General features: G+C 41.7%; 2 protein-coding genes across 4 annotated transcripts in view; one reads left to right on the forward strand and one right to left on the reverse strand.

Annotated features, from left to right (window-relative positions):
- EIF2AK4 (eukaryotic translation initiation factor 2 alpha kinase 4) overlaps positions 1 to 10658 on the reverse strand; it is a 38417-nt gene extending 27759 nt beyond the window's left edge. Inside the window, exons 1-10 of the mRNA XM_066188299.1 lie at positions 10456 to 10658; positions 8765 to 8880; positions 7505 to 7607; positions 4761 to 4934; positions 3821 to 3901; positions 3218 to 3366; positions 2815 to 2930; positions 1990 to 2147; positions 1015 to 1550; positions 535 to 644 (exon numbers count right to left, since the gene is read on the reverse strand). Coding sequence (XP_066044396.1) covers positions 535 to 644; positions 1015 to 1550; positions 1990 to 2147; positions 2815 to 2930; positions 3218 to 3366; positions 3821 to 3901; positions 4761 to 4934; positions 7505 to 7607; positions 8765 to 8880; positions 10456 to 10596 — 1684 coding nt within the window. The 5' untranslated portion in view covers positions 10597 to 10658. The remainder of the gene's footprint in view (positions 1 to 534; positions 645 to 1014; positions 1551 to 1989; positions 2148 to 2814; positions 2931 to 3217; positions 3367 to 3820; positions 3902 to 4760; positions 4935 to 7504; positions 7608 to 8764; positions 8881 to 10455) is intronic.
- Positions 10659 to 14805: 4147 nt separating this feature from the next.
- The window catches only part of GPR176 (G protein-coupled receptor 176), a 32451-nt gene continuing 22854 nt past the window's right edge, over positions 14806 to 24402 (forward strand). Inside the window, exons 1-3 of one of the 3 annotated variants that reach the window (XM_066186890.1) lie at positions 14806 to 15732; positions 20687 to 20785; positions 22309 to 22314. In XM_066186890.1, the coding sequence (XP_066042987.1) occupies positions 15504 to 15732; positions 20687 to 20785; positions 22309 to 22314 (334 nt within the window). In that variant the 5' untranslated portion in view covers positions 14806 to 15503. Of the gene's footprint in view, positions 15733 to 20686; positions 20786 to 21942; positions 21957 to 22308; positions 22315 to 22985; positions 23028 to 24402 lie in introns of all 3 variants that reach the window. The other 2 variants (XM_066186892.1, XM_066186891.1) reach the window with 2 other exon arrangements.

The raw sequence follows: 24402 nt of genomic DNA on the forward strand, positions 1-24402 counted from the left end.
TGAAGACAAAGTCACCATCACTGGCAATATGGGGATAAGGCACTAGGGACTGTCAAATAAGGAGCAAGAAGGAGACAAGACCTGAAAAACTTCAAGTGCAACTAAACCCTAAAATACAGAAGTACTCTGCTGTGTAAAGTTTTAGTACAAGCATAAATCTTAATACAGTTTTTAACTACTAATGTGAATTATGCTGGACAAAAGAATGATTTTAACAAGAATGTAAGAAGGAAAGAAGTCTCATTGGAACACCCTTTTCCAAGGGCAAAGTTAAGTCTACATTTACACCATGAAGGAGGTGGATGAGCTTGCAGCTTTCTTTAAAAGCATGAGCTACTTCCACAGAAGAAAAAACAGTAGGCAGTCCACCCCAGCCAGTCTTGGACACAGAAGTTAAAGATCACACTACCTTTTCAGTTAGTCAATGTAACACACTTGTGCAGTGCTGTGAAGCTGTGGCACAGCTCAGTTTTCCTCAGTGCAGGCATGTAGTCCACTTACTTAGCATAATACAGGAAGAACCAAGATCCTTACCATCTAGATTTTCTTCAGCTACAGGTATTTTTATTCGTGGAATGTTTATAAAACTATGTTGTAGCAACTGCTGAGGAGTCCATCTTTCTTTATCTTCCAAGCAAACACACCTGTTAGCAAATCACAGAGAGAACTATTTCATGTCTGGCATAAATGTCAGAAGAGTTTTTATCATATTTAAGAAATTATTACCTCCATTCAGATGGGAATCAGAAGCAAAGACAGACTAAATAGCTCATTCACAGTGATATATACAGTTCGTGGCAGCGCAGAGAAAAAGAGAGCACCAAACCTGCTCTCCCAAACCCCAGTTTAGCAGCCTGAGCTATGAGATCAACCTCTTCTATAAAAACTACAACTAGCAACACAGGAGAACTTATCTATTCTTTAAAAAATTGCTAAAATCTTAAAAAAAAAAGAAAAAAAAGAAAAAAAAAGAAAAATCAAAGACAAAAAGATAGAGGAATGTGACAAACATACTTTTCTAGAAAGTCTTGAAAGTCAGCAGGTAAATTGGTAGGAACAACAACTGGGAAATCCTTGGTTACTTGACCCTGGCTGAGTGAAAGCAGAAGCAAGCCCAGACGCCATACATCTCCTTTTTTTCCAGGTTTGTTGGGAAGACCATCCTCACTAAAATGAACCTTGGTTTGCTCAAAAACATCAGCTTTGCAGATGTCAGCTAAGCGCTTGGAAATGCTGTAGTCTGTGACCTTGATGTTTCCTTCAGCATCTACCAGGACACTGGAAGCACAAAGGACCTTGTGCACTACTGAATTATTGTGCAAATATTCGAGAGCTGACAAGATCTGGATCACATAATGGCGCAGCTGCTCAACAGGAACTGGAGTCTCTTTGTGTAAGTACGTAGAAAGGCTGCAACCACTTATGTGCTCCACTAAAATATCCACCACAATTGAGTCGTCCCGTTCTTTGAGGTTCATACATTTGTAATGCACTATGTTGGGATGACTTAGCTTCGTCAGTGAACTGAACTCTGTTTCTGCTCCCTGAAGCTGGTAGGGAAACACAACATAACATGCATTTTGTCATATATTGGAACACACTACTAATAAAATATGTAACACAAACAAAATACTTCTAAAATATATGACATCCTCATACTTTTCTAAAAAGGAAGTATTGTGCACTGGGGAAAGTACAGCTTTGATTTCTAACAGGTAAGCTTGATTCCCCCTTTCTTCAGAATTTCAATATTTTATTAGTTTATTTATACATACTTCCAAACACACTTTCTTGCATTTGTAATACTGTAAGGGAACTCCTGAATACCCCAATACACTCATCTTCTTTCATGCAGATACTCTAAAAGATTAACATTTTCAAGTTCATTACTACCCTCTCAAGTCGAGTTTATATTAAACTAGCAGCCTAAACAAAAGCACTGAACCTCACCTAATCTTTATTAAGCCAAATGCAAAATATAGGCATTACCTGTTTCTTAGACTTCTCAATCTTTTCTATTTCATGAGTTGTAAGAAACCTTCCCATCTTTTTTTGCCAGTGGAGAACCCACTCATATATTAGAACAAAGTCTCCACTGTGAATTTCCAAAGCATTGTAGACAGATTTACCAAGCTGTTCATCCTTGCCTATACACAAAGGGAGAGAAGAGGAACATGACTTCTTTTGTTTCTAAGGATTTGACAAAAGCTCCTGCAAATGCTAAATAAATACCAGTAAGCCTGTTTTCCAAAGTCAGAAACATAAACCTATTTACAACTAGACAAGACACATATCTGTACGGTAAGCATGGAAAATATCAGGCTTGATGAGACTGAATGCTATGTAACAGTACTCAAATGAAAACAACCACACACTGACAAAAACCTGCTGCGCATTTTCAAGAATTTCAAGTTTTAGTAAACGAACAACTTTCCAGCTTAGCAAATGCCAATCTCTAAACATAGTAACATAATTGTTCATCCTCAAACTGCAAAACAATAAAATTTTATTTTCTCGAGAGACTTTCAGGCTGTTCATCCATCCACTGAGGAAGTGCTATGCTGAAAACAAACAATGAAAACATTTGATGGTCTGTCCATCTGGGCACTCTGTAGAGGTCTTCCAGCTCCAAGTTTCCTGTCATGTCGTGTATTAATGTTTTTGCTAAACCTGCTGCTTTTATGCCACAGCTATCAGCACCAAAGGAAGGCGAGTAAGTATGCATTTCCAGCCCTGTGCTTATCAGTGGTTTGACGTGTTGCTGACAGCATCCCAAATCCCAGCATTACAAGTTGCAATTTTAATTTTGCTTACCTAAACATTTTCCTTTATGGACAGTAAGCTGTCCAGCACCACTTGTGCTGAAGTTCAGAACTTCGTGATTTCCAGGGGACTCTTCATTATTACTAACAGAATGCTGGCGTTCTCGTCTGCAATGTGAAGAGAACATTTTTCTCCAACCAAGAAAGACAGTGTATTTAAAGTCAGGAGCTGAATACAAACCTTAAAAATTGGAAAGTTCCCACATTATCCACAGCTTAGTTAAACCATGACAAATGAAGGCGAAGGGAAGGTGGCAGGGAAGAGACCAAATAGAATAGGCCAACAACACAGCACACTATTCTTTTGCTTTCAGATTTCACTTTGTAATCTACTGTTTGCAACAGAATAAACAAAGAAACACATCTAAAAAAAATCCACGTGCAAACTGACATACTTCGAACGTCCAGCTGAATTTGGTCTGTGTTTATTATTCACTCCATGCTCTGAACAGCTCCCATTTAAGCGTGAAGCAACTCTATGTCCTGCAGTATCTCTCCTGTGAGAATCTTCTTGATTTGTCAGAGCAGCTATTTCCAAACGTTCCTATAAATCAGGAAAAACACCAAGTAAGTACAGAAGCCACTCCTATCATCATCACAATATGCAAGTACATAGTTATTATTCTATGAAGTCATGCAGATCACAGAAGAAATATGTTTTCATATTAAATGTATGTATGAGGCCAAAGAAAAAGTGCTGAGATTTCAGAAAGTGTATTTCAACACTGTCCATGGCAAGAATGAAAAGAGACTGGAAACATTAATATACCAGCTTTTTTTACGTCTGTTTGAAAATATCCGCCCTGGTACACTCAAGACACTAGTATATTCCAGAAATAAACCCCTGAAATAATCAAGAACCCATTTTAATTTAGATCTACTAGAAGGCCTGAATAAGAAAAGATGCCCAAGAAAATTTCAAATTTTTACAAGTACTGTTACAGTACTGGGAAGAATTTACTGCAATGTTTTTTTGCACATCTCTTTAGAAAGAATACCTGTTTGGCAATCTCTTTCTTTTTTCTTTCTTCCCTTTTCTCTTCTTCCCTTCTCTGAATCTCATTAAGGATTTCACGTTGCTGAAATAAATTTCAGTCATTAGAGATGCCACAGTACATGCAATGCAACTGCAAAAATCTTACCCTGATTTAAAAGTAAAAAAGCTATGATGCTGATTTTTTGGAAGTGTTGAAAGAGAACTTAGAGAATGTCACAAGAATAAAAAAAAACAGAAGTCAAATCAGCTCTCCTGAGGAAGTTAACACCATCAATTGTATGATCTAGGAGAACGGAACCATAAATTACTTCCACTGCCAGACCCAACAATAAAGTTTCACGCACACTAAAAAAAAAAAAAAAAAAAGACAGGGAGATGAATCCAAATGATCTTTTAAAAACCAGAGCTATTCTATTCATATTCCCCACAGAGTGGAGACTTCACACTGCTAGCCCCTGTGACACTTGGATGAATCCCCTCATTTATAGTGAAGGATGTTGGTGGTCTGACACCTCTTTAGATTAAATTTGTTGCTCTCTAGAGGTGCCTGTGATAGTGAATGTTCCAGTCACCCTAAGAGTGAAAGAAGGTATCGTTACCTGTCCGCCTGGCTAACACTTCCTAGTTTAAGATGGAATGCACTTCATATGCACATTTGCTTACACCTTTGTGTAAGGTCCTCTTGTGAGTGATTTTTATAGGACCAGGAATCAACATTTAGGTTTGTTTCAGGCATAAATATTTCCCTGGGTTAAAACCACATCATCAAAATATTACAATTACAGCAGCAAATAGTTCATATAATACATACTGATCAACTCATACTGCCAGGTCTGACAAGTTAGTAATTCTCAAAAACTCACCATTATACAGAGTGATTTTAAAATCACGATTATGTTATTTTAAGAATATATGGTTATTCATACTTCGATTTCTCTTACCTCCTGCTCCTCTCTTCTCTTAACTTCTTGTGCCCTACGCAATTCCTCCTGAGCCAACCTTTCCTGTTCTTTCTGATGATTTTTTAGCATTTCTTCATGAAAAGACTTGGAAGGTGGTTTATTATGCTCACTGAGAAATGACTGTACATGGTCAGCAAGTTCAAATATCATCACCTGAAAGAAAACAATGAACGACATTCAGAGTCAAACGATAGCCAAATGATACTCACCCCAAGAAAGCAACACAGCAGAAGCATGACTGCCAATTTTGTTATTTATCAGGGAGAATTTATCAGAAATATTTACTAATAAATTGTAACAGGAAAAAATCCCTGACCACAGTAGTGAAGATGGCAAAAATTACTGAAAGACAGACAACCTAAGCCATCTTATTTTTCTAACAGGAGAGTGAAATTTAAAAATTATTTTCTCATCTTCTTTTAGGCATAATCTTTCTACTCCAAAGGATATGAGCTACAACAGAACAAATCCTTCACACTTATCTGTTACTGCACCTACTGCTAAGAAATAGTTATTATTTCACTGCTAACTGCAAATCCAACCCTTCCTCTGCAAAGTAGTCTCCCAGTTAGAACTGTAAAGTCACATAAGGCATTCCATATCCATCTAACCACAACTACTAAAATAAGAACTGCGCTGAAAACTGCTCAGCTGAATTCTGCTACATGGTTTGCCAGGTTGGGATCAATTTTCAGTTACTGTTTACTTGAACTGTGTATGTATTGATTGCCCACTGATCTATCAGGGCTTAAGCTTTCAGCAGCCTGGTAGCATCCCCTCATTAATTCAAGCAATCCACAGTGCTAAGAGACCATTTAAGCTCTAAAATTAAAGAATAGTACAGGACAAAGGTGCAGTCAGCAGCACCACTGAGCAAGATTTGCATGTGCAGGTGGGAGATCAGCCAAATTAAATTGTACCATCTGCCTGTAACAGGGTAAATTTAGAAGATTCTCAAACACTGAATCCCCTGCTTGAAAGTAAGAATGAAGCCAGGAGGCAAGTCAAAATAGAAAGAACAGCACAATATGCATAAATCTGACATGTGCAACTAAAGTATCTTTCCCAGGTTACTCTTCAGAAGGCAAGGCAATCATTGCACGTACACATATGTATTAAAAAAACCACCAAAACCCAAGAGAAAACTCAATAATTAAAAATGCACCAACAGTTTGCTGTTCAGTTTGAACATGTGGTTGCGATATTGTCAAACTTTCTATATCACAGAATACAATTTAATAAGGAATATCTGTCAAGGCAGAGAGAAAAGTTCTCCCTTTTGCTGCAGATAAAGTAATTCAGGACTGCACTGCACATACCATTCATACAAAATGTGTGCCGTACATGTAACTCACAACCACATCTACACATTGCTGGAGCCAGCATGACTCTCTCTTTGTAAAATCGACATTAGGAAAATGTACGATATATTTTTAGGTCTTTTCAATGAGATCAGAAATCAAACTGGGACTTGAAAGCCCTACAGGGTAATAATTCTTGTGGTCAGTTGAGAGCAGACCAAGTATATATTGCATGGTTTTGTGGTTACTTAGAGAATTTAACCTTTGTACCTCCTACGAATTGTCCATAGCACTGTCATTAGAAAAAAACAAACGGCAAACAACAAACCCCACCCCCTAAATTCCAGAATACATTATTAAACTGCTCATTTCCAAAGATATTGAAAAAAAAAACAAAAGAGGAAATCCTTGGTAATTGAAGAGAACGTATCTGGCTAAAATAGTTATTTTGAAATTATCTGCAAAAAAATTGGCAATCAAAATGCAAGTATGGCATAAAAAAGGCTTGCTGTGGCAGGAGTGAATGACAGATAGCTCTTGCTAAACCTGTAAAGTTGACACGCTTGGGGAACTGAAAGCAAAATATTACCCCACTTCAGGCTATTATAATGCCCACAGCTGTGCAATTCTCACTTTTAAAAAGACAAATGGAGCTATTCAAACGTGTTCACCCGCAGCACTTCCAAACAGTGCTAAGAAACATGCCCAAACCTCTGCTTTCACTGAGAATTTGTTTGCTTGTAATTCTTTGAATCATTCCAGTCCTCAACAACAACAGAAAGGTATCATTAATACTAAATGTACCCAAGGATGTATTAAATCCCTTAAAACAGATAAAAGGCCTAAGCTTTCCATGTTTCTTCATCTTTCCCTTTTTACCCAGTTCCAGGGAAACTCAAGTATCACCACCTCTAAACAGAGAAACAAAAAAGGCACAGTGGCATGGAGTGACTGTGCTACAAAGTGTTGAGCTGGTGTTTGAATGAAGAAGGTCTCTTGCCCTTCAGTTCAGCCCTGGGTGAACAAGATCGCCTGGAAAAACTCTCCAGTTAACCACTGTTTGTTTAAACAGATATGGCCTATTACAATATTCCAATTAATCTGAAAAGTGCAGAAAGCTCTCAGTTTTACAGTTAGCATTGGTTTTCATACTGCCAAATAACTCAGAACCTTTAAACCTAGTAATGGGAACCTTTAAACAGGAATAAAGCTTGCAGTATTTACACATGCACTGGATTTTGAGAGCATCCATAGTCAGAACCTTTATTAATTAGAAATATTCCTGAGAAAGACAGTACTTCCTTCCTTAAAAGCAATGCAACTTCCACTTCCAATGTGGATGTATTCCACTATATTATACCATATACCTTTAGAAATATTTAGGTCCAGAGTATATTTCTCAAGGAAGTGAAAAGCTCTTACCTCTCCACAGCGCTCTTTTGCCAGTTCAGCTAGTCTGGATTTTAATTCATTTATTTTCTCATTTGACAAGCCTTTTGAATTTTTTAATTGTATTTCAGGAACTCTGAGGGACAACAATGAAACATTAGAAGTCTTCATTAGAAAAACTGAGTGCAAAAACCAAGAGACTGTTGATAAAAACTGTGTGAGGGAAAAAGAATGGAGTTCATAGTCACTTGGCAATTAGTCAATGTTCAAATAAGCAGTATATAAATATTACATATACAAGATAAAGTCAGAAATCCTGTATTATATTCCCTATCATCAAATTTTTCGGTTGCAGATTACCTGTTGGTAACACTTAACAGTAGAACTACCAAAGAAACCCTGCAGATTCTAATAATTCAGCTCTTAACCATTAACAATGGCTTACTGAACAAGCCATTTAAAACATTACTAACATAACATTTAGATGTTAAAAATTTATTTATCATCACTATACAGGTGACACAACCCCAAGAAACAAATGCAATAAAGAAATACCAGCCAGATTAAAAAAAAATATTTAAAATCAAGAAAGCAAACAAGATGTCTGTAGGTGTGTTATTTAAAACTAAAACAACAAAAAAAATTCAGAGTAGCTGTTACATCCTTGTTATAGGGTATCACTGAGCTATCACTTAGTAAGGAATAGCATTTCCCTTCTACAGCACTCGTGCCACAGCACAAATGGATGGACTGAAGGGAGTTATGTTTTGGACTATCAGTGGTATAAGGACTGAACAAAATAGGAGCAACACTTAACCCAGAAATCACTTGCCAACGCAAAATGCAGGGGTAGGCTGCTCACCTGCAACTCCTTCTACACTCTCTATGCAGAACTCTTCCAAAAGCTAATCCAAGAAATCAGAACAACAGATGGCTTTAAATAAAAAGGAGATTCAGTCTGTCTTAGGTGAAAGAATCAGGAGTTCAAGAAATTTAAAAAAAGGGCACTAAGATGGTGGCAGGTACACCTGTGTTCATGTATCTCCAAGCTACAAACTGGGGCTGCAGTTTTGCACTGATAAACTCATCCCTATTATTCCCCATTGCACAAAAGACTAAATCCAATACAGATGCCAAAAGTTTAGAGTTGCATATTGTAAAATACCCCAGGGTTAATAAATACTTGCATGCAGAAAGCAAGACTAAGAGTGATGCATAAAACTACATGTCTTTTCAACTTACACTTTACTAGGGAAAGCAGAGAAAAAAGGTTATATTTTAATGTTCACTTACGTATCAGGGTAAGTATGTGGACACTTGACCCATAGGTCAACTTTGGCATATACTTCATTAGCACCAGTCAATCCCTGAGGACGCAGAACTAAATTAATTTCAGGAGGTTGTCGTACCTAAAATGCAAAACAAAACTTCTGATTGATAAGGGTTGTTAAGTTTTCTTTTAATGAAAACACACAACTCTCGATCTATGTTATAGTAGGATACAGCTTAGACCATCCAGAACATGAAAAAAATACATTAATGGGTTGATATTGCTCAACAGCAGTGAATTGGTCCACTATCATAGTTTATCCAGTGTATTTCTACAGCTTCTTCAGATAAGTGTTGTTACAGTCAATAGAAAGATGATTCAAAAATGAGGTTCTATAACAAAACTTTTGTATTCTGCTTACTGTAAGACAGCAGTAGAAAAAAATTAAATAAAGTTAACACAGGTCATTTATATCCCAAATTAATGCATTCATTACAAAAGCAGCATTTTTCTTTGGTATTTAGATTACTAACCCAGGCATTATTTTATTTTCCAAGATGGCAACAGACTGTAATGTCACACTGATATACATCTTACATGGCCAAACAAATGGACAGTATTTCTTCTGTAGTTGTACTTTGTGTTTTGCCATAAACCAGAATTTTAACAAGCATGGCCTTCCCCATCCCCACCCTGTTCAAATCACCTACTCAAAATCAGAATGAAGTAAAATATGCCCACTTAAGCATTCCCAGCTTCTTCGTTTGAATTAGGTTTAAAAACAAACAACAATAGAACAACCCAGCCCTTAGTAACAAGAAAAACCGAGAGGGAAGTAAGACCACATGGAATAACAAATACAGAAACAGATGGTAATCATCCCCTTTGCTTTTCTAGCAAGGAGGAGAACACGTCAAGTAAAGAGGATGTCAAATATGACCTTCAACACGGGGTGAACACTTCTGGAAACCCAACAAATTACTAAGAGTGTTCTTACCAAACTTCATAAGAAGAGAAAAAGTCATAGGTTGCTGCAAAAAATTTAAGTTCAAGTCTCTGGCACAAAACCAGCAGGGGATATATTGCAGACATTCAAGACAAAAGAATGCAAAAAGAAACAACAGTAAAAGTGAACCTGTGGAACAGAACAGAGTGATGCTTATCTCCAGGTACAGGAAACCAGTATTATGGACACAGCTGGAAAGAAAATACCAATTTGATGTGGACATGAAAGACAAATGGAAGAGTGTAGTGAGTACCAGACGTGAGCATTAACTAATTATAATAAAAAAACCCCAAACCCATCAAAATGAAAGAAAAATTATTATCACGGAAATAGGTGCACTGTGGCAAAACCACAGCATTTAATAACTATGCAAATATCATCATGTATACGGACAAGATTAATTAACTGAGCAGGTATGTAATTAGTAGGTTAAGGAACGAAATTAAGAGGCAATTTTTTAAAAGCCTGACTATTAAAACGCAGTTTATGAGCACAACACTGATTATAGAGCGAGCGCTTCTATCTCGAGAATTAATCGCAAAGGCGGCAGGTTGCAGGGCTGGGGGAAGGACCACAGGCACGCAGCGACAGCCGCGACACATCAGACAAGGCGGCCAAGGACCGGCCCAGCGAGACAGCCCCGGCCGCGCTCCGCACCGGGACCCGGCCCGGCGCGCCCCCGCCCCATGCGCCGATCCCGCTCGCTACCTTCCAGGCCTGGCTCTGCCGCAGGTCCTGGAAGTCCTGTCCGTAAATGGACTCCAGCACCTGGAGCTCGTTCTCCTGCCGCAGCTGGTAGCTCTCCGGCGGCTCTGCTGGCAGCTGCCGCCCGCCGCTGGCCCGGGCCATGTCAGCAGCGGCGGCGGGGGCGCGCAGCGGCCATGGCGGGCCCCGCGCTGCCGGCCTGGGACTGGAGCCGGAGCCGGCCCGGCACCGCCTCCGCCGCGGCGGCGGGAGGAGGAGCCGGGGCCCGGGGGCTCGTCCACAGGAACGTGGCGAGTTGGAAGGGACCCAGAGGGCTCGCCGAGTGCAATTCCCTGCTCCTCACGGGACTCATTAAAACTAAACAGTGTGACTAAAGGGCACTGCCCAAACCCTGGGAGGCTCGGTGCCATGGCCAATTCCCTGGGAACCGGTGGCGGTGACCCTCGGGGTGAAGAACCTTCTCTAACATCCAGTCTGAACTCCCTCAAGACACGCCTCTAGGTATATCTGCATTACAGAGAAACACAGCAAAGACAGTTGGATACTCTAGATTTTTTTAAACCGACCTTGAGAAAGATTCACAAAAGGGAAAAAATAACCACGAATTTCAGGATGTATTTCATGTAGAGCTGGGGCAGGATACAAGTTCCTGTGAAAACTGTAAAAAGGTTCCCACTGACAATTGCTGTAGCGAGTAATAGCAGGCGGAGGGCGAACAGTCTTTGGTTGAACTGCAAACAAAAAGTGAGGCCGGGTCCTTGAGGTCCTTGGTGGGACCTGCCAGAGAGAGGCAGCTGCGAGTTGTCAGGTGAGCAGCGATAACCAGAGAAGAAAATGTGCTTTCCTTCGGTCCCTTCACAGGGTAACTACTGAAACTGACTGCCACAAGATGGAGCCTTTAAAGTTTTGAGATCTTGATAAAGAAACCCCAAGCAAATTCATACATACAAGCTTATCTATTAGCTGAGTAAATTCCCAAGCAAAGAAAAAGGTTACAGTAGTCTGCAGCTTGCTACCACGCACCCAGATATAGCAATGGAGTTTTGGTGATTTTGACTTTACTCCCTGACCTTTGAGTACAGATTTTTTGTTACAGAGAGACCACTCATTGACACTAGTGATCAGTTTCTATAGCACTCAATTTCTCCTTCTGAAATTGAAAGCTTGTTCCTTGCATACTTTATCTTTCAGTTGCACATAAATAACGTCGTGGTATCAAATGAAACTCAAGTGTTAAATTGTATCACTGTTGTGATGCTGGTCTCTGTCCCTCACCATTCCTAGAATGTGTCTTTAGTGGCAGGATCTGTCTATCTCATCTGCTTTTTGGTGGGAAATGCATGACCAAAGCTGTTTACTGTTTATCTAGCAACAACAGAGACATCCTCCTGCTCAGTCAGCTGTGACCTGGGGCACTGTAACTGGTCACTGGAGTTTCCTCTGGTGCAGTTGGGTATGCTCATTATCAATTTGTATACAATAAATAAAAAGTTTCCCTGTGTTAAAGACTGCAAATAAAAGTGTCTAGGCCATAGATTCATCTCTACAACACAAAGACACAGCAAGAATGGTCAATTAGAACACTTGATGCGGTAAGTAATTAAGAAATGTCAGCAAAATTTCCTTTAAGAGCAATTATGGGTTTATACTTCCCAAGCACGTGCTGTGGGGCACACAGCCCAGCACATGGGAAATTTCTCCCTTGTTACACTATAGCAGTGGGCAGGCCAGATAACGGTATGCCTTTCAAAGCTGCCCAACTTTCCCCTACTTTGTGACTTGGCAAAATTTTAACCAGTTAAGATTAAATGCTCTAGACCAGATGGCTACCTCAAGCTATTTCTTTCCTTAATTACTTCTATAACGATTCATTGTTTCCAAGAAGAAAGCCAGAGTAAATAACATAATCATAAAAACATTCTGAGAATTTATTTTTAAAAGTCTTGTACTCCAGCAGGAGTGTGAAAATTTGATGAGGAGGAAGAGACAACCTTTTTTCAGTGCTGTGGCTTTGCTAGCTAACCTTGTGAAAACCTGCAGGAACTAAACCAAATTACTTTACTGCAGGGAGTATTCACATGCTCAGCACAGATTTACTGGAATACAGTGAACATCCACCTGCCCCAAACATGTGCCAGACTGCATCTGGACAGAAGCTTCCCTTCCAAAATTGAAGACCAAATTTAAAACTCTGTCCCACAACATTAAAATTCTAGCAAATTAAATTTAATTGAGTTGTGAGAATGCGCTTTCACTTCCCCTTGTGCATGGTGAGGGGAAGTCGGTCTTCCTATGTGAAGTGCAGAAGGGAGAGAAAAGGTTCTGAGTGTTAAGAGTAAGAAATTTGGCAGGAAATAAAATCTCTTCCATTCCATCTGGTCTCCAGAGATCAGAGGGGCTGCATGCAGCTGGGCTTATTCTGATTATAACCAAATTGGCATTACATGTTTGGTGGTGTTCAGTGGGAACTTCCATGAGCACAGATTCACAAATTGTGTGATTTATTGAAGCAACAGAAATACGAAGTCAGAATAAATGCACTAGCTGTGATAGAGCTCTAATGATAACATTATGTTAACAGGTAATAATAACAATAGCAGGTAGACTCCTGCAGCAGCAACTCCACTTGGAAGGAGGGAGAGGAGAGTAGCCTGAGAACTGTCTCTAAGGTCTTTTAGGGTCTTTCTCCTAACGGGTCTACCCTCCTTACATACAGTGCAATCTGACCCCCCTACTTCTACGTTACTTATAGCATGGTCTAAGCAGAGAGTTGAGTAATACAGTCATTTATACGGTAGCATGTACTTCATTAAGCTTATTAGCATATGCAGTTGTGAGCATTTTAATATTCAAATGACTTTTAATCAGGCAGGCATTTCTTTCTTGGCTGTGGTGTCCTTCAAAGTTCTAGTCGTACAACTTCTGTTCTGTTCCATTCCTAAGTCAAACCCAGACCATCCTATGTCCACAGGACCTCTTCCATTAGCCAACTCAATCTTTCTTGACTATGCAGATCTATGCAGACAATGCAGAGGGCACACAGTGTAGGCTGTAGATAGTAAGTATGCATTAGCTCTTGCCTGGCTCCTTGATCATCATTCCATACTGATAAAGGAACTGAAGAAAGGGATGGCTATGTGAGAAAAAGCACCTTGTAGGTGGCTGGGAGGTGAAGGGACCAAGGTCAGACTGGTTACAGACATTAGCCACAAGAATGCTGAAGGCCAAAAGGAGGAAGAAGTCTGTTGGGGTGTCTCAGAAAAGGAAAGGTGAGGGGAAAGCATGGTGAAAGCTGCTGATTATTGCCCGTGAAAGTGGGGGAAAATGGGACTGGGTGGACAAAGTGAGTAAGTTATGGGTGAGAGGAAAAAGTAGGAGGGTGAGTGAGTCTGAGGCCGAAATCAGAGTGAGTCAGAGACATGAATTACTAGTTAAGAGGCTGGAGCAATGAACACCCAGAGGAATGAGAGGAGGCTGCAAATGGCTGGACCCAAACACATGGAGGTACAAACAGAGGCTTGGCCAACAGCCTCCAGGGCCTGGGGTGGGATGGGACAATGGCAGTCCCCTATCCCTGTGGTCAGAAAATGAACCCACGGCCCAGCACCTAGCTCTGTCCTGGATCACCAAAGCTCACATCACAGGAGACTGGGCAAATGTCACTGGAACACATCTCATGGGCGTGGGGTTCCAGAGGAAGCCTTGCTGTGCCGGGGCTGAGCGCATGGATAGCTCTCTTCCCGCGGCACTTCCAGACAGGCAGCCAGTGGCTGAAAAAACCTTTTGGGCTTAATTTTTAACTAGCACCCCCCAGCGTCCCCAACTGAAAGGCAGATGGGTACCCGCTATATGGATGCACATTGTCTGTACAATCAATGCCTGAACTTTTAACGTCCACTGAAGAGCTTTTCTGGAAAATTATACATTTAGAAAAGTATCTATTTTAACAAGTGACATGCGTGTCTAGAACGCAGCACCGTCTTTTGAAAGTCTGTCATCAGAATTAGGGATGTGTTTTAAAACACCTGTTTAAAACGCGCCCGCTCGCTCCCACAGCCCCCGAGCGAAATGGCGGCGCCGAGAACCGCGGCCGCGGTTCCGTGATGGCGGCGCGCCCGCCCTCGGGAGCCCGGCGGGGCGGCGGCTCCTGCCCCGGCCCGGCCCGGGATCGCCGCGGGGTTTGGCAGTGCGGGGCAGCAGCGGCTCGGCGCCCGGGCCGGGATGTGGCAGCACGAAGGAGCCGCGGTGTCGCTGCCAGCCGCGCTCAGCGCGGGGCGCCCAGGGATCGTACGGAGCCGCCTCGGCTCGCTCGAGCGCCCCCCGCCTTGCGATTCAAACGCCGGTTCATTTTCCTCGAGAAATAGCGGGAGCGCAGGGGCAGCCAGTGAGCAGTCACTGGCCTCTCTGGACGCTGTGTAAGGGTCTTGGCGGCGTCCAGCGCCACGCAGAGCCAGGAGGGAGACGGGAGGGAGCTGTGTCGCGCCACGGGCGGAGCGGGCAGGAGCAGAGGAGAGAGCGGGAGCAGATGTGCCACGGAGAAAGCCATGCTTTTCCTCTCTCAGGGCTGTGAGCACAGCCAAAGCCAACGCTGAGAGTGGAGTGAGGGGACAGAGTTCGTGTTCCGCCCCCGTTTGCTGTGCCGTGAGCCCGTGGCCGTGCGAGCGTGTGCGCGGCGGGCGCACCGCGACCCCCGGCAGCGGGGGGAAGATGAGCCGCGGCGTGGGGTGCGATTCTGGGGACCGTGATTCCTTCCCTCTCGCTTATTGCGGCAAAACATGCTGAGGAGACCTGTGGCGGTGTGAAGCAAAAACTATGGGACAGCTGATCGGAAGAAGAAGCTTGGCTTGTTTTGTGCTTTTGTTTACTGGCTGTCATGACTTACAGGGTGGAAACGCGAACAGCCAGCCCTGTTTCTCGGGACACGGGAATATGGTGAAGATGCCTCCGAGAGGCAGAGACCGGGCTTTAACCTCAGAAGCGGCTTTTTGCCTGGGGGTTCCATTCATTCACTAGAGGCAAGGGCTGGTAGCAAGGAAGGCGGGAACTTCGCCATGGGGTACGACAGAAGCTGGGTGTTGATGAATGAAAGCGACCGTGCCCCGTCCCAGGCTGTCACCGGAGCTCTGGAGATGGGGAACGCCTCGGCCGGGCAGATGGTGTGGCAGGGCGGGAATGTCAGCGAGGCGGGCGCCGCGGAGAGCGAGGAGCACGGCGAGGAGCAGAGCTACCGGCACTTCACCACCACCGTGCAGGTTGTCATCTTCGTGGGCTCTTTGCTGGGTGAGAGTTGCTGGAGTTCTTTGTTGATTTTTTTTTTTTTTAAATCCTTGCGGTGAGGGACTGCAGACCGAAAGGTAAATGGCATCATTGGCTGCCTTCGTTACTCTTCGTACGGCATTTCTGGTCCTCAGGTGTATGATTTCAAGTTCCCTGTGGGTTTTGATGTATAAAAGCTGTTGCTATAAAATGTACTCCTCACGGATGAGAACTTGTACATTGTATGTATTACTTACTAAACTTTTCTACCAGAATTTTAACGGGCAGAAATTAAATGGGTTGATGGCATGCTTATTTTCAGATGCAATGGGATCTGTCCTCTTTAACATAAAAAAAAAAAGGGCGTGGAGTGTTTTAAACAAGTTTTGCTGAATTTCTGTTTCACTCTGCAGTAATTTGGTGTTTGTGTCCCACAGATTTTTAATAAATCCATTAGAAGTACTTTATACTGTAAAAATGTATAACCATGTGCAATCTTGCCTACTTATTCCTCATACAGTAGGAATCATAGATTAGATATGTGGTAGTAAGGTATTGCTACATAATCTTACGAATCTGTGTTCTTTTGCTTTCTTGATAGTTATACCAAATCGTTTTGTTAGGAATATATGTGCATTTCTTAGAGGAAAAAAAAAACCAAAACAAGCAACCAAGGCAAAATAAGCTTTATGAGGAGTCAAGTTAGCACTTGTTTGGGAGATAAGTAAGGTGGATTTCAGTAAAATGTCACTACTGTCTCAGTCATTCAGGCTTTACACACAGGCCTCGACTAAGAAAACATCCAGCTTTCTTAAGGGAGTTCAGCAGGAATTTGCTGATGCTCACTGGCTCCTTTTATCAAGGATTTGTCTTGGATTTTCCTGATCTTGAGTAATGCTGAACGTTTTTGTGGTCATGGTAATAAATTCTAATATCTGTCTCCTTCTGGTAATATTTAATATCACTTAAATTATTCCTGAGAAGATGGTAAGCACAGCCATGGAACAGTGGTGAGTCCCAGTCAACAATGCACTTACTAGTTATTACTGTAAATCACTGAGTCTTTTGCCATCAATTATTCCTCTGTGCAGTGGGGATAATCCCCGTGGTTCTTGCTTTTTTTCTATTTAGCATTTAGCATGGGAAAAGGATACTATTAACATCATAGGTACTCTGGTTTCTTTCTGTATGTTGGATAGTACCTGGCACAAAACAATAGCCAGCAAACTGACCTAAAATAACAAGACTAGACGAGAAAAGTCAGAATTGTAATTCTTTATTATTTGGGTTTTGAGCCTTACAGAGAATAAATTTGAGTCGTATGTCCAGCTTTAGTTTCATAAGCACGGATCCTCCAAATTTATTTGAAGAAAAAAACAGGCATTATTGCGTAATCATTCCTTCAGCTAGGAGTTTTTAAAAACCAACCAACCACCAACCAACCAAAAAATACCATAGGTACAAAATTTGCAAGACTAATGTAAGTTATGGTTTGGTACTCCTGCAACTGGTTTTCAAGAGTTGGGCCGAGAAAACATTTTAACTGGTCACAAGGGGTTTATTTGCTGATTGGATGGCTGGGAGGCTAATGAAACTTTCAAATCAATAACTTTTCCAGGCCTATCAAAGAGCTAAACAAGGGAGGAAATAATATTTTTTCAAATTATGAAAATGCACTAGACCAATGACAAATGTTAGCACTGGGGCATTGGGCCTCGTGCATTCACAGAGATGGAAACCAATTTTAACTATTTTTTTGAAACAGCCTTCACTTCTAGTATCCTTGTGTCCCTGAAATGCTAATTTAAAACATTTATGATACGCACTGTCATAACAGCTGAAAACTTTGGAGTCTTAAAAAATGTCTTCCCCAAATCAACCCAATGAATGTATTTTCTTCTTTACTGAATGGAAAGAAAGCCACATCTCCAGAAGGTCTCAGGGCTTTGGTGCCTGTGTGCTCAACTCTCGTATGTGCCAGAAGTTTTGCATGTGCACACGCTGGATAGTATCTCTGCATCAGCAAGGAAGGGATAACAACTGGATATTTAGCTCACCCTTAATGCTTGCACAAACGCTGTTAATTAAGTTATCATTTATTCTCTGCCGTGGTCCTTAGAGTGTGAGTGGCATCCAGCTCTTTTCTCCCTCAGGTGAGCCCCTCAGTAAGCTGCAGAATAGCAGTTCTTTGTTCTAGTGAGGCCCAGTTTCCTCTATGCAGAGGGGCAGCCCTTCAGTCGGTGGATAAGACTGTCCTTCTCCTTAAAGCCTGAGAAGGGGGCACACCCCTCAGGCAGGATGTGTGGGTTTGAATCCTTTCTGGTTTGGGTGGATGTGCAACTTATGCATTTCACATCATTGGTGCGTGCCCAAGGCACTTTGCTGTTGATAAAATAGCATTACCCTTTTAGAGGAAGAAATTATTTTTAGTTTCAGCTTGAAATGGAACAAACCTATATGACTCAGTCTTGATAATGATTACAGGGGTCTGATATTAGCAGGAGTCTACAGCATGGAGAGGTCCAGATCCTGCAAGAGGATAGAATCATAGTTGGGGTTGTGAATTTAATTTAGGTACCTGCTGCACAGAATAATGTTGGCAGCTGTGAGAAAGATGCATATTACAGTTTTATTTTCTCCCATTTAAGACCTCTATTTGAGACCGGTGTGAAGACTTGGAACACTAGGATAAATTCTTGTGTTAGTTCTCAGTGTGATATGACAAAATAGTGCTGAGTGTTGCATTATACCTGCTGAAGGCAAGGAAGAGTCAAACTTTTTTTTCTTTAAGCTTGGGGTGACATAGGGCTCCTTTTCCAAGTGAGTAAATTTTTAATAGCTTTCTTTTTATCAAAGAAGATTCTTGAGATCAGTTTTGCAGTGAATATAGTAGTACAGTTATACTGATCTGCAAGGTGTATTTTCTTCTTGCCATCAGAAGGAATCAGTTTGCAGGGACTAATTACTACTTCAGTTTTGAAAGAAGAAAGAGAGTGAATTACTTCTGAGTTTTGGTGAGGAGAGGTCACTAGATGTGGCTGCAACTGCTTTCAGTAGAGTGCAAGCAGTGGGATGAGACCTTGGAAATGAAGAGGGTCTCCAAAGAGTTCCTGGAACCAGTATGCACCGTGAGCTTAGTTTGAAAGGAAGATAAAAATGATGGGTGAAATGCAGTGGACAATAGCACCTTCTCAGGAGAAGGAAAAGGAAGACCAGAAATAACAGTTTTGAGGCAGATGAGGATGTGGGCTCTCTCACTCTGAACATGGGCTTTCCCACAGTTCACTTACTTGTATTTAAGTCCCAGCAGTTAAATGGAGGAGCTTATGAGTTGTGCTTTTACTGACAGGTGTAACTGAATGCTTATGTCACATCAGGTTTAGCTAAAATTATATCCCATTCTAGAATTGTAGGATAGAATCACAGAAGCATTTGGGTTGGAAGGGACCTTAAAGATCACCTCATTCCGACACCCCTGCCATGGACAGGGAAACATTTCATCAGACCAGGCTGCCCAAATGCCCCATCCAGCTTGACCTTGAACACTTCCAGAGATGGGGCATCCACAACTTCCCTGGACAACCTGTTCCAGTGTCTCACCACCTCACAGTTTATTCTTCCATTTATTTAACTTAAATTTCCCCTTTTCATGGTTTTTGGTTTCTGTTCTTTTCATATTTCCAAGGTCTGAGAATCGGCATTTCTTCCTGAGACTATTTGAGTATGTTCACAATTTTTATGTTAGATAAAACTGAATTTCTTCTTTAAAAAAATAATTATTGTTAGTCGTTTAGGAAAAAATCTACGCGCACAAAATTGGTGCAAATTATAACAAGAAAGATATACCCTCAGTGCTAATGTCTACTCCCCAGTATATGCATCTTACTTTATATGCATTTTTTACTAACTGTATTCCACATAATCCCAAATCCAGGAAACTTTCCCAGACCTTTTAGATCAGTGCCTTATTTGAGGTTTGAGGAACTAGGCTCTATGTTACTTGGCCTTTTGTCTTCCTAAATCTGTCCTATACAGAAGGAGATTTAACTGGGAAGGCTGAGGTAGTCTGCTGAAGTTTCAACTCTGTCGCAGTGGTTTTAGCACTTTTTGGAAAGCCATGGGTGAGATTGGTTACCTCCTGGTTTCTAGCCATACTTCGAAGGAAAAAATGATGTGCTCTGAAAGAGGTATCCAAAATCACAGTGCAAAGTGAACCCCTCCTGCCTTCCCAGTGTCCTGCAGGACAGGCTTGCCCCTTCCCAGTAAGATTCCTCAGTCTCTCTCTTCCTCCCCCTGAAACTGATCTTCTCCTTGTCTTGATGTCTGTGCAGAGAGATGTAAAACAGGATTGTTGCAGCAACTAATTTTTAAAGGGATCGGTCCCTTACGGGGTACAAACCCAATGTAAGGCAGCCTAGGTAAAATATTTGTAAAGGCAAATGTACGTTAGCATAAGGAATAAATATCTAAGTTTGAATAGCTATCAGTAAAGCTTGCCATACGCATCTTCTGTAAAGAACAGAGCAGGAAATCTTGCAGTAAAAATTACTGCAGATATAGGACTCAAGGCTAAACTGAGAGAATTTTTAAAGAACTAGGGTCATGTCTGCAAGAGCTCCAGCCAAAATTTGTAGCTGTGCCCACAAAAAAGGTAGAGTCATCTGAGGGGAAGAAATGAAAAGGTTTGGGGATGACGATGATGATGTTTTGTTTCACTGGTATCACACTAACAAGAAGTGTCTTAAATGAAATCTTCTAAACCAGGCACTTTGTATAGATTACTTCAGTTGCTGATTAGCTGAAATAAAGTTTGGCAAAGCAAAAGGTGACTGAAAATCAAGTCTAAAAAGAAGCATCAGGCAAATGATGATAGGAGTGGTGGTTCCATGTAATAATAACTGGATAGTGATAACATATTGCAGTATCATAACATTGTAGTAATAATTTTCCTCTGTGGTTTTGTATGGGTGGTTCTAAGCCTTGGGAGTCATGGACTGTGCAGCAGTTAAGCCCAGTTCAGGATGCACCTTGGTAAAGTCAGCCTGGAATAGATGTAATGCTTTTGTTTTTTATGTGTGTTCAGTTGAACTACTGAGCAATTTCTCTCTGGAAGAAAAATTGAGTTTGAGGAAAGGATGAAGAAGAGGGGTTGTGAGAGTGCTGGGGCCCCTGTTGCCATGGAGACCTTTCTTCTCCCCGAGCTTCAGCAGAGGCGCCTTGTCTGGCTTTGGCTGAGGGGCCCTTCAGGTAGCACTGCTGCTGCCTTTTAAAAGAGAAGCTTTGGGAAAACAGCTCTTTACCTAGCCTGGAAGTGTCAAGTGCAATGATTTATGCCTGAAATGCATGTGCCTGATACTGTGGGGATAGGATACTGTGTGATGAAGGGTTACTTAGATGTGTTGGGGGGGGTTAACCAATGTCTCTAAAGATCATGTGTGTCAAGGATGTTAAACCAATCCCCATTTATCCTAGAATCACAGAATATCCTGAGTTGGAAGGGACCCACAAGTATCATCGAGTCTGACTCCTTGTCCTACGCATGACAACCCCAAGAATTACACCATGTGCCTGAGAGTATTGTCCAAATGCTTCTTGAACTCTGCTGCTGTGTCCACTTCCCTGGGAAGCCTGTTCCAGTGCCCAACCACCTTCTGGGTGAAGAACCTTTTCCTGACATCCAACCTACACCTTCCCAGACACAGCCTCAGGCCATTCCCTCAGATCCTGTCACTAGTGATCACAGAGAAGAGATCAGTGCCTGCCTCTCCGCCTCCTCTCGTGAGGAAGTTGTAGACTGCTACTATTTAGGGAGAAACTGATTCATAGTTATTTTACTGTCTGTACTCGCCATGTGAACACTTTAATGAGTGCTATGAACCACAGTTCTTTAGCTAAGTGACTGGATGTCATGTTTTGCTATTTATTGTGAATTACAGTAGCTGAAATGCCTGCTGGTGTGTATCACTCAACTGTTTTGAACTTCAGTGAAAATCTTGATACAAGATTTTTTATTGATTTTATGGGCAATAAATTAGTATTTCAGGCATGAATGAACCCATTCACTTAGCAAGAATTTTAAATAGTGTTAGTTCTGTCACAGATTTCATTTATTGGCTTATTAGGCAGGCATCATGAGCTCTTAAATGAGGGTTTTATTCTATTCTGTTAATCTTTAATTTCTTATTTGTGTGATGTTGGAAAAAGTAAGTTTGCCACTTAGGAACATTTTTTAAGATCTAGGAAATTGTGTACATCTCCACCAAAGGTGCTGGCATTGCTGCTGGATCCTGTAGGCCAGTAGAGGTGTTCCTGCTGCAGCTCCGTGTCCTCAGAATGAGCAATAGCAAGGCTGAGCACTCATGCCCCAGAGGCACATGTGCACACAATACATCTACACCTATTATCTGTGAGCAGCCACACAGACTGACATAGGAAGAAAATGCAGCATTCAGGCAGACACAAGGGGCGGTATCAGTGGCCTTGTCCTCTTCCCCTCTCTGGCTGCTCAGGATGAAAGCCCATTAGTATAAAATATATAATTATACAGATACATAAGCCAATATGAATCACGCTATGATAGATTAGATTAGGATCAGATAGCAGCTGGTCCTAGACTCCCAATCTAGCCAGTAGCTGGCCTGGGATGCTCTTGTCTCCCAGTTGCCTCATGCACAGATACACGGATGTAGATGGCTTTCTCCAGTAGCTAGGTTGGAGCTCCTGGTCCTCTGCTGGCCAACTTTCAGAGCCCTCTTGTCCCCCGTGGTTACCTGGATCACACCTATGGCCACACCAACGCTTGCCTCCTGAACATCTCCTACTTGCTGGCTGGTCTGGCTTGATGTTCAGTTGTGATCACACACTGACACACACCTGCACAAATGCTCACTCTCTGTCTCTCCAGACATTGCCATCCTGATGCATCAGCCCTGATGTCCCATGGTCTTTCCCCAGTTACTGCACTTGGGTTTCTGTTTGCTCACAGGTCCATGAAGGAGAGAGCCCTTCACCCATGAGAAGAGTTGGAAATGGAGTTTAATGAGGAGGTGGGACAGGCTGTGTTGATCAGGTGCAGGGTGTGGCCAGACCAGTGTATGAACCAAATGCCAATTTTTAGGTGCCTTTTATCTCATTTTCCCTCTGGTCTCCCACACTTGTTCCTGCCTAAACCACCACAGCTGGATACCTGGAGCTTGGACTGTAAGATAAGCCACCACAGTGGGAACTTGAGGTAAGATAAAGGGGATACTATTGTCCAGGTGTTATCTCAGACATAGGAGATGTTAAGAAAGCTTGAGGAGAAGAATCTGTCACTGGTAATGGACACAAATAATGCCAGATTTACAAGCCAGAAGGAAAGCCATCTTGGCAACTGTGCTGTAATCAGCTCGGATTCCCTAAAAGGTAATTCTGGCAGGGGCAGATTGCAACCACCCATTCACAGCCCACCACCTCAAAAGAAGAGAAAGAATAAGCACATGGACTTATTAGCCTTAGAGGTGAGAAAATAATTTAGCCAACAAAATAAGAGAACTGTGTAGTCGATGGGCATTAATTCCTTTGTTTGCTAGCGTGTATAAATAGTGAAAAGTTTTGAATGACCTTGGGACCCCCACCACTGAGAAGCCCAGGCTGAAGAAGGACCAAGAGAATATCACTGGATCCATAGGTGGTGACTATTTTCTGCTTGATTTCTCCACTGCTCCCCCTCCCTTTTCTATTTATTTCTACCTCACATTCATTGTTAAATAAAATCCGTGTTATCGACTTTAGCATATGATCTCATTTTCTGGGGAGGGTTTGGGGCGTTCCCCACACTTGCTGTCTCTCTGCTCCTTCATCTTCATGGAGGTGAGCCTGTAATCATATTTCCTAATATAGGCTACAAAACACTTCTTTTTGATATTTAGTTAAGATGAGGCTATGAGATCATACAGGAGATGTATACTAGTGGGAATATCAATGTGAAGTGCTTTGTGGAGAAAAAACCATGGATTTTATATACATCACTTATATATTTAATGAAAAATTTCTGTATTACTGAAGTAATGTTTTGTTTTCCTGTTGTACTTGTTTTTGACCCATGCACCCAACCGGCTCATCACAGAATTTGTAAATTACTCTAAATAGTCTTGAATGTCCCATATGGGTGGTTACTGGGGCAATAGCTAAACTGGATGCCCAAAGACTGGGAATTTCTCCATTTTATGTTTCCTATACTTGCTGTCTCAATATCCAGTGAGGAAAGACTTGTCAAGATGTTTTGATAATAGGGTAGGTACTGCTAGAAAGTTTGCAAATGGCAGAAATACTAGTGAAACAATTATTGTATTGTACTTTCCTTTATCTCACTGCTGATTAAATGCTCTCCCTGCAGGAAATACAGCCTCTTGTTTTCTGAATAGTACTGTTACATGTAGGCCTTTTTTATTTTTAGCATCTTTAAATTAGATTTAGCAGCTGGAAGCAGGGAGAAGAACTGGTGCCTTGTAGTCAGCCAGCTTCCACAGCAACATTGCAATAAGGAAAATATCCTGGACTGGAAGACTGGCTGAATAAGAAATTGTGTAACCTCTCATGGTAAGGCATGAGTTTAGCCAGGCAATGCAAATAGCAATTATGGTAGTAACGAAAGCAGTAGTGAAGCTGAAATGGTGATGGCAGGGAGAGCTCTAATTGTTTTATTCTCTGCTC

This window comes from Chamaea fasciata, unplaced genomic scaffold (assembly GCF_029207755.1).
Source record: "Chamaea fasciata isolate MVZ Bird 193981 ecotype frontalis unplaced genomic scaffold, bChaFas1.0.hap1 SCAF_7, whole genome shotgun sequence".
Classification (NCBI taxonomy): domain Eukaryota; kingdom Metazoa; phylum Chordata; class Aves; order Passeriformes; family Sylviidae; genus Chamaea; species Chamaea fasciata.